General features: G+C 40.9%; 1 protein-coding gene across 1 annotated transcript; it reads left to right on the top strand.

Moving 5' to 3' along the window:
• The first annotated feature begins 8,676 nt into the window (after positions 1-8,676).
• On the top strand, positions 8,677-16,511 carry LOC126101473 (uncharacterized). Its single transcript, XM_049912123.1, has 3 exons — positions 8,677-8,697; positions 12,844-12,988; positions 16,162-16,511. Exons 1-3 carry the CDS (start codon positions 8,677-8,679, stop codon positions 16,509-16,511), a joined length of 516 nt encoding a protein of 171 aa, XP_049768080.1.
• The last annotated feature ends 1,450 nt before the right edge of the window (positions 16,512-17,961 follow it).

Here is a 17,961-nt window from a genome sequence, read left to right as displayed (position 1 = left end):
AAACATAAACAGCCTACTTACATAAAGAAAACATAAACAGCCTACTTACATAAATAAAACATAAACAGTCTACTTACAAGCCATTTGAACATGAAGACATGAAGTTAGGAATAACTCCACTTACATCTGTTAAAATTGTTATTTATTAAAACACAACCAGTTTCGCGGCTTAAAACCGCGTCATCAGGTGCAACCTACACGGTAGAAAGCAAAGTGCAATGTTATCGCATTTTGTGAATATTAAAATTAATAAAGTAATGTCTAAAATATACTCACAGCGTTAAAGATCACAGGCGTATCCAATCAATATTTTCTATTCAGAGAATACCGTCAATTCTATGTTGAGCGAAAGGGAAAGAAGACGTGCTCCAGTCTTTAAAACGTTCCAGAATCTAGAAAGAAAGAGAAAATATTTTGTAATGAGGGGGCGATAGAAGTTTTTAAAAAAGGGGTCGAACTGGCGATAAGAAATTGTCATTGCTAAAGTTGTTAGTCGCGGCACTATGCAAATAACTATGTGGAAAGTATCGGGTGGCAGTGTCTTACCAACGTGAACAGCAGCGCATATCGGTGCAGTGCAAGGAAAAAGCGGCCCGTACGACAGATAAAGAGAGGCTAACTGGTTGGTGGAACGAGAGGTATTTATGTGGACAACGTGACGTTATATACTAATGACTAGCAGCGCTGGGCCGCTACCGTCACAAGCGAGAAGAATAAATAATTTTATTATATACAGACAATCGAAATTAGCCAGAATGCTTTGGTGCCTTAACTCCAGTATTTCTTAACGCAATCATTGCGTGTAATACAGTATACATCCGCTTCATTACATTTATTTACCACAGTTTCCTAACGTCGTGCAGCTACTCAACAGTTACCCATCTATTCGCCCGTAAACATCTATGCAGTCGTCGTTCACCGCTGAAAAATGGTTCAAGTGGCTCTAAGCACTATGGGACTTAACATCTAAAGTCAACAGTCCCCTAGCCTTAGAACTACTTGAACCTAACTAACCTAGGGACATCACACACATTAATGCCCGAGGCAGTATTTGAACCTGCGACCGTAGCAGCAGCGCAGTTCCGGCCCGAAGCGCCTAGAACCGCTCGGCCACAGCGGCCGGCTCACCCTTGTCATCTACGGTGCGTCGTGCACCATAGCTGCATAGGCGCCGGTTTAAGGCGGTGCCATTTTGGCGTGCACTGTATACTTAACCCCAGCACCACGCGGAGAGTTTACAAAAATTAGCCCTTTCTCAAATGTTTGCGCCCTTGGCCCTACAGCGAATAATCATGACCTTCTGGACGTCCGATAAATTGCTCCGTTTCCGAATTACGACAACGATTTCTTTGTTTCCCACGTGCCACCGAAACGCTTTACATACCGCCCACTCCTGATATTTCCATATGCGATATTTGAGTGATTATTGTACGTAGACGTTGAAAATAGGCGGTGACCATTTTCATGTGACTGGAACATGTATATTTATGGGAATGCGATTCTGCCTTGAGCAAACAAAAATTATCATTGTTTACCTCCCAAACACGTTTCGAAGAAGTTTCAGCATCGTCATTGGGTTCATTTATTTTCATAGTACCACATACTAATGTTTAAATGACTGTCTGACATTTGCTGTGCAGTTGATGTTTTGCTCCAGTTTATCATTTTTTGGTGATTCCACTTTTTCAATACTCTATATGCTATGTAAACTGTGCTTTCTTACAGGCACCGTCTCACTATTTAACCGGAAACAGGTGATTTTCTGAAAAAAAAATTGTTTGCTCCAGACAGAACCGTATTTTGTTAATCATAAATAGTTGAGAAATAATTTTATGTGAAATTCTTTGTGAAACAGTGTGGATGGGATTGATAAAACGACAACTTTTAATTGACTGATAACTGCGAAGACTTTTCGTATTAGAATGTGTTCCTGTATTTGATTACATTTGGAAATTGGTCTCCCAACAGCGACATGGGTAAACGAACGCTAGTTATAGTCATTTTAGTTAGTGAACGAACAATGCTTTTATTTTCCTCTTTTATTAGTAATGGAGAAACGTAATACTTCTTCTACTGACATGCTGATTTACGTTTTGCGCTGTGGATTTAAATTTCCAAGTTCTGTGTGGTAAAGTTGACTGGTTTGATATTGTTCCGATGAATGCTCCATTGAAATGCGTGCCAGTAGAACACCTACAGCCACATTTACACCTCGTAGTGTCCGGTTTGGTGTTTTATCTAATAGGTGAATTATTCATCAACCTACCGTTACCAGTTGACGTATTAACTTGTGCTCTTTTGGTTTTATTATTCCTTCAGAGATTTTGTTTTCAAGGCGATTAAGAAAGATGTTTCCCAGGAGGACACTTATAGGTTGTCCCATGAGGAGCCCCACGGGGTGTCCTTTCTGTTGAATTCATTTTTAAATCTTTAAAAATGACATGGAGAAAACGTGATTGAACACCGACAAAATACGAAACATAATCCATGAATAACAAACCACAGCGAATAGTTCTCCAAAGTGAAGCTTAAAAAAATTACCGATTTTCACAGGTCAGTTCAAATACACAAAAACAATAAGAACACGTTCGACACAGAAATACGAACCAGTCGCAACTTAGGATAAGTCAAATAAATTAATAAGGTCAAAACAGGTATATGCCACGAGTTTTACCGGATTATATGTTTTATAGATTTGATTATAACCATAAATTTAATACAGGCGGTATCCTGACGTCCCTTATGCTTGTAGATGACATGGTGTACTAATTTAGACGTGTGGCTTATTTCGGTTGGCAGCCACAGGAGTCACACAATGTAAATAAAAAGTTAAGTACATATGTTGTTAAATAATAACAAAATTCGATGTAACATATTACCTAACTTAAAAATTATCAATAAGTACATATTTCTGAAAAATAAAAGAAACACGCACACTGAGGATGCCACAACTGTCATGGAACGTCTTTGGTTATTAGGGCAAAACAATAATCGTGTACTTGCAAAAAGGCGAATCCGTCCGTAATTAATTTTTATTTTCTTCAAGCACCTGAACTTAACTTCAGATTACAAAATGGTAGTGACAAATTATTGCCTGCATACATTAGAAGTATCCACTACAAAACACTTTCGAAAATTCTACTCATTGATAGGTACTACAGTCCATAGCCTACGTAAGGTAACCCCGATACTCTTTGCCTGCCTCAATAGCGATGGAATCGGTAACTTGGTCTCTAAAGATTTGCTTACAACTTAAATCGAGGGTAACTTGACTCGCTATGTCTGTCTACGGGTGATTTCAGCAGATTTTTTAACTTAACATCCACACTGCTTAGCTCTGCAACGCGACTACTGATCGACCAAAGCTCATGTTAGCGGATAAGCTAGCTCACACGACATTGCACTGTAGGTAGCAGAATGACAATGCCCGAAATTAGAATTTTGTAGCAAAACTGTGCTGGCGTGTAAGGGTATGACGTGTATCGAGTTGGTACCCCCAGTCTCTCTGACACGCATTACGCACTGATCCAAAAATCATAGGTGAAGATAGATTCGAATCGGTGACCTTGAGGTCCAGCGTACCGTTCCAGGAGGCACTGAGTCAGCTGGAATATAGAACTGGCCTTTACAGCATTTTATTAACAAGTGAAATGAATTTCATATAATGGTGTCGATACCTCGGAATATTTTGTGAATAAAACTGTGTAGAATGCTTAATAAAATTTATCTATTTTCATGCCAGCATCACATATATACAGTTAACACCGAAAAACATAAAGAATGACGGGAGATTGTTATACAACTTAAGATACGAAAGATTGAAACTTAAAAAGTTACAAAATATTTTTAAGAAGTTCACTCACCAAAAAGCTTAGAACTTCCAGTAGAAGTTTCAGTACCAGTCTTAACTCTATCAGACACGAAACATTAAAAATTAGATTTTTTGAATTTTTTGTTTTTATTAGATTATTAGACACAAGTTGAGATAGAAAATGTCGAAAACAAGTTTTACATAAAGTAATTGAACACATACGGCGTGGTATCAAATGGAGCCACTTCATATGAAATGTAGTTAATTGTTGGTCGTAAGGTAAAACGCAGTCCCTTTCTGTAGTTAGGCATAGGCTTACTTGACAGCACACTTCCATCTGCTTCTGTGAGGTTCCTACTTCGTGCTACAGTATACGTGGTGCCCTAAGGTGCAATGTGTTGGTAAATGCTTTGCTTTTGTTGTATCTTTTTCAACTGGAAGAACGGTTTTTCATTTTTTTGCTAATGGTTCTGATGGACATCCAGGGTATAGCATACTATCCCCAAATCAGGATCACTGTCGTCAGCTGACACATCATCTCCATTTTCACTGCTCCTGAGTCGGCATCAGAAGAAATCCCTTTCAAAAGGAAAGCAGATTTTCAGCTTCCTTTATTATGCGAAAGCACAACGTGTGAAACTGGAAATACCACATTTTGTCACAGCTAGCCATGTTGCCCTCAGAGCCGCAGTCGTTTAAAAAGAAACCACTACAATAATTACGAAAATAAATTCGTAAATTTAAAAATAAGAGATCCGGCTACACAGAGTGCAAATTTGAACAGAACAGTTTTTTTCACCTAATGCATGCGCAAAACATACTTTATAGAGACAAATTCAACCGTATTTTGTAAAAACAAATACAAAAATGGCTTTTATGTTTGCTAGTCTAACTGATGAGAAACACATGAAGTAGGGGGTGTTCAAAAAGTCTCTCCGCAGTGCCGTATGATTGTCAGCCGCGCGTGCCGTATGATTGATGGCCTGACTGGGTATTGAATTGTGTATTCAACAACAGGGGTGACATTTTCAACATTTAATGTGAAAATTTGTAATTAAAAATGAATATTCAATAAATTAATAACTTGTATTTCACTGAGTTTCATTCCGGTATATTCACTGCGGCATACGGCACGCGCGGATAACAATCATACGGCGCTGCGGAGAGACTTTTTGAACACCCCGTAGTTCAAGCTGTAGCTGCTAAATGGCAGAACCTTTGAAGACTTAAAAGGATGGCTACAAATGTAGCTACTTAGCATATATCGCGAAATTAAAAAATCTTAGTGGGCTTCAACTGGAACCACATCGTCTGAGAGGGCTAAGGACCTGTGCCTAATCGAGGCATCAGCTAAGAGCTTGGCTCAAAAAATTATATAAAGCTGTTAGTTTAATCAACAGGTGGAGCTAATATGGAAGGCGTCGTCTTCAGATATTTTCTTCGTACTTATGAAAAAAACAGTTTTAACCCTTTGAGTGCCAGTGGTTTCTGCCTGAAATCGCTACTTCTATATATACCGGGTGATCAAAAAGTCAGTATAAATTTGAAAACTGAATAAATCACGGAATAATGTAGATAGAGAGGTACAAATTGACACACATGCTTGGTATGACATGGGGTTTTATTAGAACGAAAAAAGTACAAACGTTCAAAAAATGTCCTACAGATGGCTCTTCATCTGATCAGAATAGCAATAATTAGCATAACAAAGTAAAAGAAAGCAAAGATGATGGTCTTTACAGAAAATGTTCAATATGTCCACCATCATTCCTCAACAATATCTGCAGTCGAGGAATAATGTTATGAACAGCACTGTAAAGCATGTCCGGAGTTGTGGTGCGGCATTGGCGTCGGATGTTGTCTTTCAACATCCCTAGAGATGTCGGTCGATCACGATACACTTGCGACTTCCGGTAACCCCAAACTGACAGAGGTCTGGGGACCTGGGAGGCGAAGCATGACGAAAGTGGCGGCTGAACACACGATCTACACCAAACGAGCGCGCAAGACATGGAGCGCCATCCTGCATAAACATCTTACGTTACAACAGGTGTTTATCAGCCAGGCTGCGGATGATGCGATTCTGTAACATATCGGCGTACCTCTCACCCGTCACGGTAGCAGCTAGAAAACCAGAATCACGCATTTCCTCGACGAAAAAAGGCCCGATAACGGTAGATGTAAATCCAACCCATACCGTGACTTTCTCGTCGTGCAATGGAGTTTCCACGACAGTTCTAGGATTTTCGGTAGCCCAAATTCTGCAGTTGTGGGCGTTGACAGACACTCTGAGCGTGAAACGAGCTTCGTCGGTCCATAGCACGTTACTCAACCAATCATCATCTTCTGCCATCTTTTGAAACGACCACAAAGCAAATGCCTTCCACTTCACTAAATCGCCAGGTAACAGTTCATGATGACGATGTATTTTGTACGGATAGCATCGGAGGGTACGCGCAAGCGCCAACCAAACAGTAGTGTACGGAATGCCGGTGCAACGTGCGACTGCACGAGCGCTGACTTCCCCGTGCATAGACGAACCCGCTACAGTCTCCATTTCTTCCTGAACTGTCTCAGCAGCATTAAGCCTTGTGTTCGGTCGGCCACTACGGGGTCTATCGTCTAAACAACCCGTGGCGTCGGTTCAAAACGGCTCTGAGCACTATGGGACTTAACATCTGTGGTCATCAGTCCCCTAGAACTTAGAACAACGTAAACCTAACTAACCTAAGGACATCACACACATCCATGCCCGAGGCAGGATTCCAACCTGCGACCGTAGCAGTCACGCGGTTCCAGACTGAAGTGCCTAGAAGCAAACGGCCACACCGGCCGGCCCCGTGGCGTCGAACATCGAAATCATTCTCGCCACAACTGCATTTCTCAACGGACTTTTATCCATTCGAATCCCCTTCCTATGGCGATAGGATCGTAACGCTGAACTAGCACATTCGCCATTCTGATAATACAGCTTCACTAAAAGCGACTTTTCAGGTAACGTCAACATGCTGCGACTGCTGGCGCATCTGATTCTCTCTCTCATTACAGCTCCTTTTATACACGATTGTCATGCGCAGTCACTGAAGTTTTGCTGTCCAGCGCTATCTGTCGAACATTTTGTGAACTTTAGTTTTTTTTGTTCTAATAAAACCCCATGACATTCCCAGCATGTGTGTCAATTTTTACCTCTCTATCTACATTATTCTGTGGTTTATTAAATTTTCAAATTTATACTGACTTTATGATCACCCGGTATATACATATAGCAGCTATGCCTTAAGATCAAACCACCAATGCTGATACACTGAGGTACTTCTATGAATATAGTGCAGTGCATTCGTGGCCGATAGCGTTCAAGGCAACAGTCGGCGCCGAGATTCTCCTACGTGAGCATAAGTGAGACATGTGTTTTTCTTGTGGTGGCCATACTGAGATAATTGACAGCAAAAGTAAGTAAACTAAAGTTATTGTAATGTAAATCTGACTTTGTGTTAGTGCTTTTATCAACAGTTCCTAAATGAAATCATTTGGGCAGTAAGAGGTTTTGATACAACATTTATTGAAGTATTTTGCTTGTTTGTTAGGACTGTAATTTGTTTTAGGCATTTGAGATACGCGAGTCTGTGTAGGAGAAATGGGAATTTGGTTTCAAATATGTGACATGAAATGATGTGTAGTTGAAAATTGGAAAATTGTATGTCCTAGTGCTTCCAAAGTGAAACCACGAGCTTAAAAAAATTGATTGTTTACTTTCTGCTAATTTCTTTTTGTATTCGTTGTTGACTAAGACAGTAAAGGTTAAGTCGGCGAAACATTATCGAATTATATTCCAAAGTGAAACTACTTTCTTAAAACAGCTGAGTGTTTACATTTTGCTCATTTCTTCTTGTATTCATTGGTTAGTATGGTATCAAAGGTAGCTTCTGAGAAAAAATTTAAAATTGTTTCTGGTTGCGTATTGTTGGGACTGAGAGGGCTAAAGTATCAGTATTCAAAGTCAAATTATATGGCACAAAATGAGCGAAATAAGTATAGTTTGCATACTTGCCAAATTAGCTTTTCAGATTGCACCAGTTAGTCCATGAGGAGTTCATCTAAATTTGGCTACAAGTATTCAGTGACTCTTCTGTACAATAATATCCATACAACAGCCACATGACCTTTAGTGTTAAATACATTTTGCGTTAATAATTACGTGTGTCCCATATATAAAAGCTGTGCCCTTTGACTAAAACAGCAAAAAATACGAAACGTCCTGGCAGATTGCCTTTGCAAAGGCACCGAGTTCGAGTTTTAATCTGCCAGGAAGTTTCATATCAGCGCACACTCCGCTGCAGAGTGAAAATCTCATTCAGCAGAAAATACGTCAAAATTTGTTGGCTTCTAAACAGGTCTTAAAGAAGAAAACTAATTTGAAAATTAAAATATTTTGGAAGGCAGCTCCATCCTGATATAAGTTCTAAGAACTGTGGTGAGAGAACGTTTTAAAAATATTTTTTAAGTTTATAATTTTGCGTCTTTTGTAGCTTGATGTTGCGTAAAAAATACCTGTCGCTCTTTATGTTCCTGTAGTTCTAACTGCATGTATTTTTATTCACAAAAAAGTTTTAGAACATTAGAACCTCCGTGCGTTGACTCTGGTGGATACATGGTGCCCGGCTTCCCGGCGACCGTTACGCCACGACAGACGGTTCGTTGCAACAGACGATGCGACTGCAGCGCGATGTTTGTTTGGTACGGGAGACACGCTGCCCCCCCCCCTCCCCTCCCGGCCACAGGGGGTAGTGTCAGCACAGCGCGAGTATAAAGTGGGTGGCACCCAGGCGGTGGCCAGTCAGCAGCCCTCTGGTCCCACGGCAGCCACAATGACGCGTCTTCTTTCTCTGGTGAGTACCACGTCGCATCTACTATCTACAAAGTCCTCTGCTATTTTGGGTCCGTCTCACATTCGAAGTTTGAATTAAAGCTGGTTTAAATTTAACAATACATGTTATATTAATAGTTACATTACTGTAAATTAATATGTTGTCTGCTGGTACTGTGGCAAAACTCGTGTAACCGTTGCGGTTATGTTTTTGTTTTTTAGTTGTGAGCTACCCGTCTGAGATATCTTATACCTACAATAGGGCTAGTACGGAGGCATATGGACCGTCGTTTCCCCCTCTCTCTACTTGCGAGTGGAACAGAAAAGGAAATGACTACTATATCGCCCCAGGGTAGCAGAGAGCGCTAATGCGCTGCTTCTTGGACAGGCGCGCCGGCCCCAGATCGAATCCGTCCGAAGGATTAACGACGTGGGCCGGTATGCTGGCCAGCCTGGATGTGGTTTTTAGGCGGTGTTCCAAATCCCTCTACGTGAATACCCGGCTGACCCCCACTTTCCGCCTCAGTTACACGACTCGCAGACATTTGAAAACGTTCGCACTATTCCATGTCTTACACTAGACGCAGACAGCTGGGATACACTAATTCCGTCCCGGGGGATTCGGAGGGGGGGGGGGGGGTCGGCAGGAAGGTCATCTGGCCACCCTCTGCAACCGACACTGTCAAATAAATAGTAACACGGCCAACTCCGTGTGAAGCAAGGCCAAGGCCCAAAGAAAGAAAGAAACGTAGTAAACTGTTAACACAATTTGCTTACTCCTCATCGATATGTGGAGTATATCATACTATATTATTCAGACAGCCAGGCTGCCCTGAAATCATTGGCAACTCCTGCATCAAGATCTAAGATTGTTGCAGATTGCCACAGGGCTCTGGTGGAGCTAGGGGGAAGCAATAGGGTAAACCTAGTGTGGGTCCCTGGCCACTCAGGGATCTGTGGCAGTTAACAAGCCGATAGATTGGCTAGGATGGGGGCAAGAATTCCATTTATTGGACCGGAACCTGTCCTGACAGTCACCAAGGCTATGATCAAATTAGAACTACGTAACTGGCTTAGGAAACTGCACGTAGGATATTAGAAAATGGTCCAAATGGCTCTGAGCACTACGGGACTTAACGTCTGAGGTCATCAGTCCCCTATAACTTATAACTAGTTAAACCTAACTAACCTATGGACATCACACACATTCATGCCTGAGGCACGATTCGAACCTGCGACCGTAGCGCTCGCGCGGCTCCAGATTGTAGCGCCTAGAACCGCTCGGTCACACCGGCCGGCTAGGATATTGGACCAAGGTCCATAAACAAAAACATGGTAAGGTAATGATGCCGAAGCCATGTTTTAAAAGAAGCTCTGCAATCCTGGGATTGAACATGAAAGAGATCAAACTCATGACTGGACTGATGATCGGCCATGGGAATTTCAAAAAACACCTACACACAATGGGTATAACGGAAGAGGACCCTAAATGTAGGATCTGTGATGAGGGTGAAGAAACTGCATCACACCTAATCTTCGAATGCATGGCATTGGAGAGTAAGGGATACAGAATCTTCGGGACAATTAAACCTGAAGAAACTGTGTCTAACAAAAAACTGGTAGAGGGACTCCTGCCACTATTTAAGGGCACTGGTTGGCTTTACTAGATATACAGGGAGCGATACCGCACAATAAACCTAGTTTCGGTGCGGGCAGTAAAGGGTCAGACCTAAGCTGTTTTAGCTTCCACGTTAAAATCAATGAATCAATCAATATCATCCTATATGCATCGCAATTTTACTGTGATGTGCTTGATAATACCCCAGGGGGTGAAATTAGCTAATCACGAAATTATGAGATGAAGCGTTGACTACACGATAAAACAACAACTTAAACAGGAAAATGACTTCCCACAGCAAATTCTGTATCTACATTTGCTTTACGAATTTACAGAATTATCGAAACTCCTCTCCCTGTCGCAATTCGTTTGCAAACAGCGTGGGAAGAATGACTCCGGGCCTTGTTACACAGACTAAACTCTTCTATATTTTTCCTGTTGTCCTTGTGCAAGACATACAGAATCTGAGCCTTGTGAAAAGTGAAATAGTTTTGAAATTTCACAACAAAAGGCGCTGGGTACACGTGCTACGTGCCAGTATCGATTGCACGCTCTGGTAATCTTCAAACTGATACTGATCGCATATGCTTCGCCCTAGTGTACAGCAGAGATAGTACAGTATATCTTGATTCCTTGTTCTTTAAAGTTACTGAATAGCATTTCACGATAACGAGATAATCTTTTTATAACGATTGTCATCCAAGTAATCTGTTCGTCTTAGTTATTGTCCTTGTTGTGCTCCTCAATCCGAAGACTAGTTCGATTCATTTATCCACCCTAGTCTATCCTAGGCAACTATCTTCTTCTCTTCACAACCTCTACAACCCGAATCCATTTGAGCCCTCTTACTGTATTCGAGCCTCGATCTGCCTCTACAGTAATTAACATGCACCCTACGAAATGCTGTCTACAGTCGTGTCCCTTCCTTCAATCAAGATGTGACTTATACCATTTTCCAGTTTTTATTCAAAACCTCTCCATTAGCTACCTGATCATCTGTATAAATCCTTAACACCACATTTCAAAGACACCCGTTCTCATATTGCTTTTAGTGTTCATCATGACCGTTTTGTTTCCGTAAAATCATACATTCAGGTTATATTTTCAGAAAATAATCCCTTACACTTAAATTTGTATTACGCCTTAATAACTTTCTCTTTTCAAAGATTCTGTTCTTGCCACTGCCAGTCTGTATTTTTGTTTTCTTTTGACTTCTGTCGTCCGATTTTTTTTTTTTTTACAACTAGCAAAACTCCTCTTCTAGTTACAGCGAAACAGAGAGTAAAAAGAGAGAGGTATTTTCTATGTTTCAGCTATCGTGGAAGCTGTTAATCAGAAACCACTTATGAACTCATTAATTGAGTTTGTGGGCCCTAATACACCTGATTACTATGTCCCTTAACAGTTAGTTACATTATTCAGTAGCTGAAGAGCTGCAACAGATCTCCTTCGAAGTATCACAACAAAGAGAGGATATTTCAGGATTCCCACAAAATGTGTATTTGAATTAGACTCGATGCAAAAGTAGATTTGTGTTGTACTACATGTTTCCAGTTTTTTTTTTTTCTTTTTATATTCCTCATCTGGACAACATTTCACTGCTAACTAAACACTGCCATTCATAACTATTGTCCTTAGATACAACTTCAGCACCATCTTCCTTAGGTTTAGGCAGTTATTTGACACAAGATAACCCTTTCTTTCTAGGTTTACCTGCTCTTAATATTTTGCTTGCTTCGGCCATCCCGCGCGGTCTTCGTTCTTAACTAACAAAGGTAGTGACGCTCGCTGACGCAAGCTAGTGCATTGGCGATCAGTCTAGACGTAGTAGGTTCGAACCCTAATATGCAGGGAACATTTCGTCACCAGTGTATGACAATCAACGAACATTCATTGATCTCTGGACGTTACACTGCTGTCCTGGTCTTCTTATCGGTATCTTTCAGAGAGAGTATAGTGTGACAGTGTTGACGATTGTTCATCCGCTAAATGTACAAGTTAATCTGCAAGGAGGCCTTTGTGGTATTCGAGAGAGCCTGTATGCTGAGACCGTGTTTCACCCTCTCCGTTAGTTCCATTACACACACACGCACACACACACACACACACACACACACACACACACACACACACGCGCGCGCGCGCTCGCGCTCGCGTGCGCACGTGGGCGCTCGCACACATATTCACTCACAACAAAACGAACACTTGTAATTTGTCTTCCACAAGATACAGACTCTCTTCGGACTTAACAACAGGTCGGAGGACAGCAACGGGAAACCATCACTACCAGTACGAGAGCCAGAATTCCTCCTAACGCGCAATGCTTGACAGTGGTACCTGTTTTATTGCACGAGCTTTAATTTCCAATACTGTCAGCAGTTCTATGAGGGCACTTTTGTTAGTTCTATCTTGAAGAACCACATATTTTATACTTAATACTTCAAGGAAATGCGACTTTTTAGCGACAGAAGACATCATTATAGCAGTTCAAGAATATGGGTAGCGTATTGAGTAGAGTGTGGCGTGACGCCTACGTTTGGTTGTTTGCAGGTGTGTGCACTCGCCGTGGCCAGCTTGGCGCTGCTGTCGCGTTGTGAGGCGTCTGACCATGTGTACCCGTTGGACAAGTGGTACAACCCATATTACCACCTCAACCACGATAAAGGCTACAAGATTCCCGACCTGGGCGTTCTAGGTGAGTAAACAGTCTTCATTTTCAGAACGATGATGCGACACTGTGCTTTTATGTTATAGTATCAGTTTTTATTCCAATACTGAAGAAAGGCCACTGAGCGCTGTGTAGTTACCACACCTCAGCCTTCCTCAGTCTTCAGATTCTAAACAACAACAAAAAAGATGTGTTATTGGAATGTCAATGTAACATAAAGGAATTTTATTCATTAGCAAGTAAATGAGATGTTAGTGGCACACGCCTTTAATGCAGTATTCGTGGAAGATGTTTCAGTCTGTATGGACCGTTGAGTACTATAATAAAGTTGGTCGAGGTGCAATATTCGCGCAGATAGACTGCACATTCCATTCAGTTCTAAATGTGTATGGTCTAGCTAAGATTTACACATATTCGTTTCAAAGGATAATACCGAGAATTTGGTTTCTTGTAAGTTCCTCAGGTGCTACGAAGTATTTTTCGACTGTTAGTCACTCATGAATATTTCAGTCTGGACGTGTCCTTCTATTATTCTTGAAGTCGTGGATACAGTAATATATAGAGCACCATGTTTTAATAGTTATCAGCAAAAACTATTTATCCTGTACAAATACATATTATAGATATGCAGCTATTTTCTACGTTCATCGGTAACTCGTACACAGAGATGATAGTGTAAGAGTTTATTCTCTTTTTATTTCCTGAATGGCTTAACATATCGATGTATTCTGGCAAATGATAGTACGCAGAGACGTGCATAAATTTGTTCTATAAGCAGTACTTTCGTGTGACCTCTTCATCTCAGAGTAGCATTTGTACCCTACGTCGTCAATTATTTCTTGTATGTAGTCCAGTCCCTGTTTTTCTGTACTATTCCTACTCTCCACAGCTTGCTATAGAACAATGGAAGTACTTCTTCTTGCCAGTCTTCTCCATACACTCCTTTTATCGCGAGTTCTGCGGATAACTTCCTTATTCATTAGCTTACCAATCCACCTAATTTTCAACATACATCTGTAGTACTACGACTCAAGTGCTTCGGTCTTTTCTTTTCCGTTTTTTCGCACAGGTCGTGATTCACCACCTTACAATATTGTACTCTTTCAAGGTATTGAAACAAATTTCTTTTTTTTACGTAGAAAAATTTACTTTCTTACCGACATTATAAAGTAGTAGTACAGTCGTATAGCGCTCTTACATTTTGTCATTTACCGTGTTTTAGAAGAGTATCAGAGAAATGTGTTGAAACTGAAAAGCAAGGAGGCAGGAATCGGCTGTTTCCAAGTAGGTGACAGAGTCGTTGTGCGCAACAATAAGATCAATCTACGCTATGAAGGTAAAACATATTTCGTCTTGGTCACACCTTACACGACATAGATACAGGATCGGCTACGATTGTTTGAAATAGAGCCATATGCTAACATGTAGATTGTCAGAAGTGGCTTTCAATACAATTTTGAATGTTTGTATATACTCACTTTTAAGTAAACAGCTTTTGTGGAAACAAACAATCGAAAAGATCGATACATCAAAGTCTGGAGTTCACACCGCAGTAATAGATACTAGCCGTCCAGACTTCCAATTTTCGTACATTTCTTTGATATTTTTCCGAGAAGTTCCATCGCCAACATTAACAATCTTTGAATCATTATACCGGTCTTTTAAGGAGCTTTTGAATACCGTATCTCTGTTGGTACTAGACTTAAGGCCATTAAAAATACAAGAAAAATTACGTGCCTATCTGCCTACCATCATATGTTGCAATTTCTTTTTCGATATCCTGAGCCGTTAACGAACGAAAAGAGGTTAAAATTTCACCTTACTTGCCCTCTATGTCGCAGAAAATCGTAGTCCAAGGATGGAATCCTGAGGAACAGTCCAACCAAGACAAATTTTTATTAGTTACCTGAGAGTGTAAAGTGATTTTGTGATTCTTTTCAAATAGAAGTGGAAGCAATTACACGACTTTCTTCTGATTCCATAAATATGTAATTCGCTTATAGTGTAGGATGGTTGGGTAAAGTGTCCACATTATGGGAAACTTAATTTTCACCAAACCATGGTTACTGATGGAAGCTTTCCGCTTACATATTTTGAATCTGCGTATCATAATGTATATCATAAGGTATTACACTAAATATCAGCAAGTAAAACATATGTGAGTATGACCTACATGCATTTCTATGAAGCATTACATAGTGGCCACTTTTCCCAATCTAACTGGATAAAGCGGCCAGTGCAAACATACATACAACGAAAGTGGACAGCAACCACGACGGCTTCCACTGAGTTCAATGACTTTGCTGTTTTTGGACTGAAATATCGAGGGTTTCTTCCAAAATGTAAATGTGACGAACAAAATGAAATTTTTTCTTGCTCTGTTTTAAGGATATGAAAAAACTTGCCTACATTGACATTGTTAAAAGCTTGTCCTTTAGCCATCAAGATAGGCTTTCTATGACTAACAATAGGGTGCTGATTTGCCTGAAATCGCCGACTCTTTACGTGATGCAGTATTTCCGGCCCCTTCAGCCACTTTTATGCGGATATTCATTGATCGTTCCTGTAAACTCACAAACTCACTTTTCCATTTCAGAAAAATAATCAAAGATATGTTGTTATTGTTTTTTTATTGGGCACACTTCATAAGCTTCCCATAATCTTTTTGCCACCTGCTGCATCTTTACTTTTTCCTGGAACTCTACTTTACTGTGGTAGAAGAAAACGTCGTATCATTCTTTACCGCCTCATTGGTGTTTTCCATCGTAACAAGGTCCAATGTTTATTGTTTTGAATTCCTGACGTGTTTTCTAGACATCTGAACCAATACCAAGCAGACCGCTTTCAGCTGAATTTTTGTATTAGACCATATGTATCATAACAGATATGGTTTTAAATATTGTAAATTAATTAATTAGTTACATAATGAACACCTTGGAGATTTTTCCTGATGGGATGCCATGTCAGCTATCAAACCAAAAGTAACAACAAAGAGCTAGATATGTAAGCCAAAAGACTTCTCCTCTCGACAGGCATCAGCACTGTTCAGTGGAAAATGCAATGGCCAGTTTTCTTGCCACTTCACCCAACCTTACCCTATACCACGAGGAACTAATTTCGACTCTTTGTTATGGGCAGTAACACCCAATGTCAGCAATAAATGAATCAATAAAATAGTTCTCTACACGTTTTGTTTGCAGGTGATGCCAACTACCCGCACTACAAGGGATACGCCAACTACGTGCGCATCTACCCCGAGCCCCATGGTTGGGACAAGCACCCTGCTGGGCACCACAGCTGGGACAAGTACTCCGCTGGACTCCATGGCTGGGACAAGTATCCTGTTGGGCCCCATGGCTGGGACAAGTTCCCTGCTGGGCCCCATGGCTGGGACAAGTACCCTATTGGGACTTTTGGGTGGGACAAGTATCCCATTGGGTCCCATGGCTGGGACAAGTTCCCTGCTGAGCCCTATGGCTGGGACAAGTACCATGTAGGACCCCACAGCTGGGACAAATATCCCAGTGAGTCCCATGGATACGCCTGGTGAAGTACACCACAGTAGCCACAACCCATCTGACGCCGTCTTCAACAAGTTGCTGGACATCCATCCACATGCCTTCGCAAATGTCGCAGCAGACAAGTGTGAAACCTTCACTCCACAACCACGATATTTATTTAATAAAAACTTATTAAATCAAGAAATTTGTCTTTTTTACCCTTCTGATTGAACTTTGTACCACTAAATTTCATTTACAGATATAGAACGTAGTAAAATCCACTCTCAAGCTACATCACTTCTTGAAAAAGATACCAAACTATAAGAAACACAAACGTCGAAAAATCTGTTATAAGAGCATTTAAAATCAGCTTATGCGTACCTAGAACTCCCCTAGACGGAGGATTACAGCTAGTAATTGGATAGCAGCTTCTTTATTGTGTAATATCGGCTGTTACAAGTATATCAGTTTTTTTTTTATTTGACATGTAATATCAGTTATGATGCAAAAATTACTACCGCTAGAAAATAGCACAATTTCATATCATTCTATGAACGTCCACGCTGTATTCGTAGCTAGAGCGTGCCGTCGTTTTCAAAGTAAGTTTTCAAGCAGCATATCGCAATCTATCAATGACAGACTCTGACGGACACTGTCTTAGATTCCGATCTCGGTAGCTATAAAGCCTGTCCTGCAGCCTCCAGTTGCGCTAGGATGCTCCAATCCACCATACGCCAAGAACAGACCCATTCTGTGAGATCTCCTCCAATATAGCGCTAGGCGATTTTAATTCACATATCCTCTCCACGTGACAGTCCCACAACCCACTTGCTTTTCAAGATTTCTCCATCATGATTTGATATCTTCTTTTGTGCCCATATCCTTCAACTATGACACAGTCAGGGATACACCTGCTCGCTTCCACTCAAAGAACTCAAGTTATTTTCAAATTAATATCCACAGCTCTTTTAGTTTCGGAGTTGTGAATTACAGTTGTGAAATTTTCTGTGTTTTAGAACGTTATGGAGGAGCCTTGGATCTCTTCGTATTTTTCCGGAAAAAGTAATATTCTTATAACTTCTGCATCGTAACCAGTAAGACCACGACTAATGCTTTGTAACTGTGCCGTGAACCTTGCTCCCAGGAGCATGAATTAGGGGGAGCACTGGGAACACAAAGGACTCGCCACTTGAGAGGAAAACAGGAAGCATCTCGACTTCGGGTACCGCTAATTCCAGAAATCATTCATGTGAATTCCAGGATAGTCCATTTCTTGTGGATTGATCAGTCTTCTGATTTGATGCAGCCCTCCACGAATTCCTCTCCTGCGCCAAGCTTCTAATACCAGAGTAGCACCTGCAACTTACGTCCTCAATTATCTGCTGGATGTATTCCAATCTCTGTTTTCCTCTACAGTTCTTATCCTCTACAGATTCTCCAGTACCATTAAAGTTATTCCCAGATGTAATAGATGTCACATCATCATGTCTCTTCTTCTTG

Source organism: Schistocerca cancellata, chromosome 9, assembly GCF_023864275.1.
Source record: "Schistocerca cancellata isolate TAMUIC-IGC-003103 chromosome 9, iqSchCanc2.1, whole genome shotgun sequence".
Classification (NCBI taxonomy): domain Eukaryota; kingdom Metazoa; phylum Arthropoda; class Insecta; order Orthoptera; family Acrididae; genus Schistocerca; species Schistocerca cancellata.
Note: the sequence above shows the minus strand (reverse complement) of the source record. Positions and strands in the feature narration are given on the sequence as shown.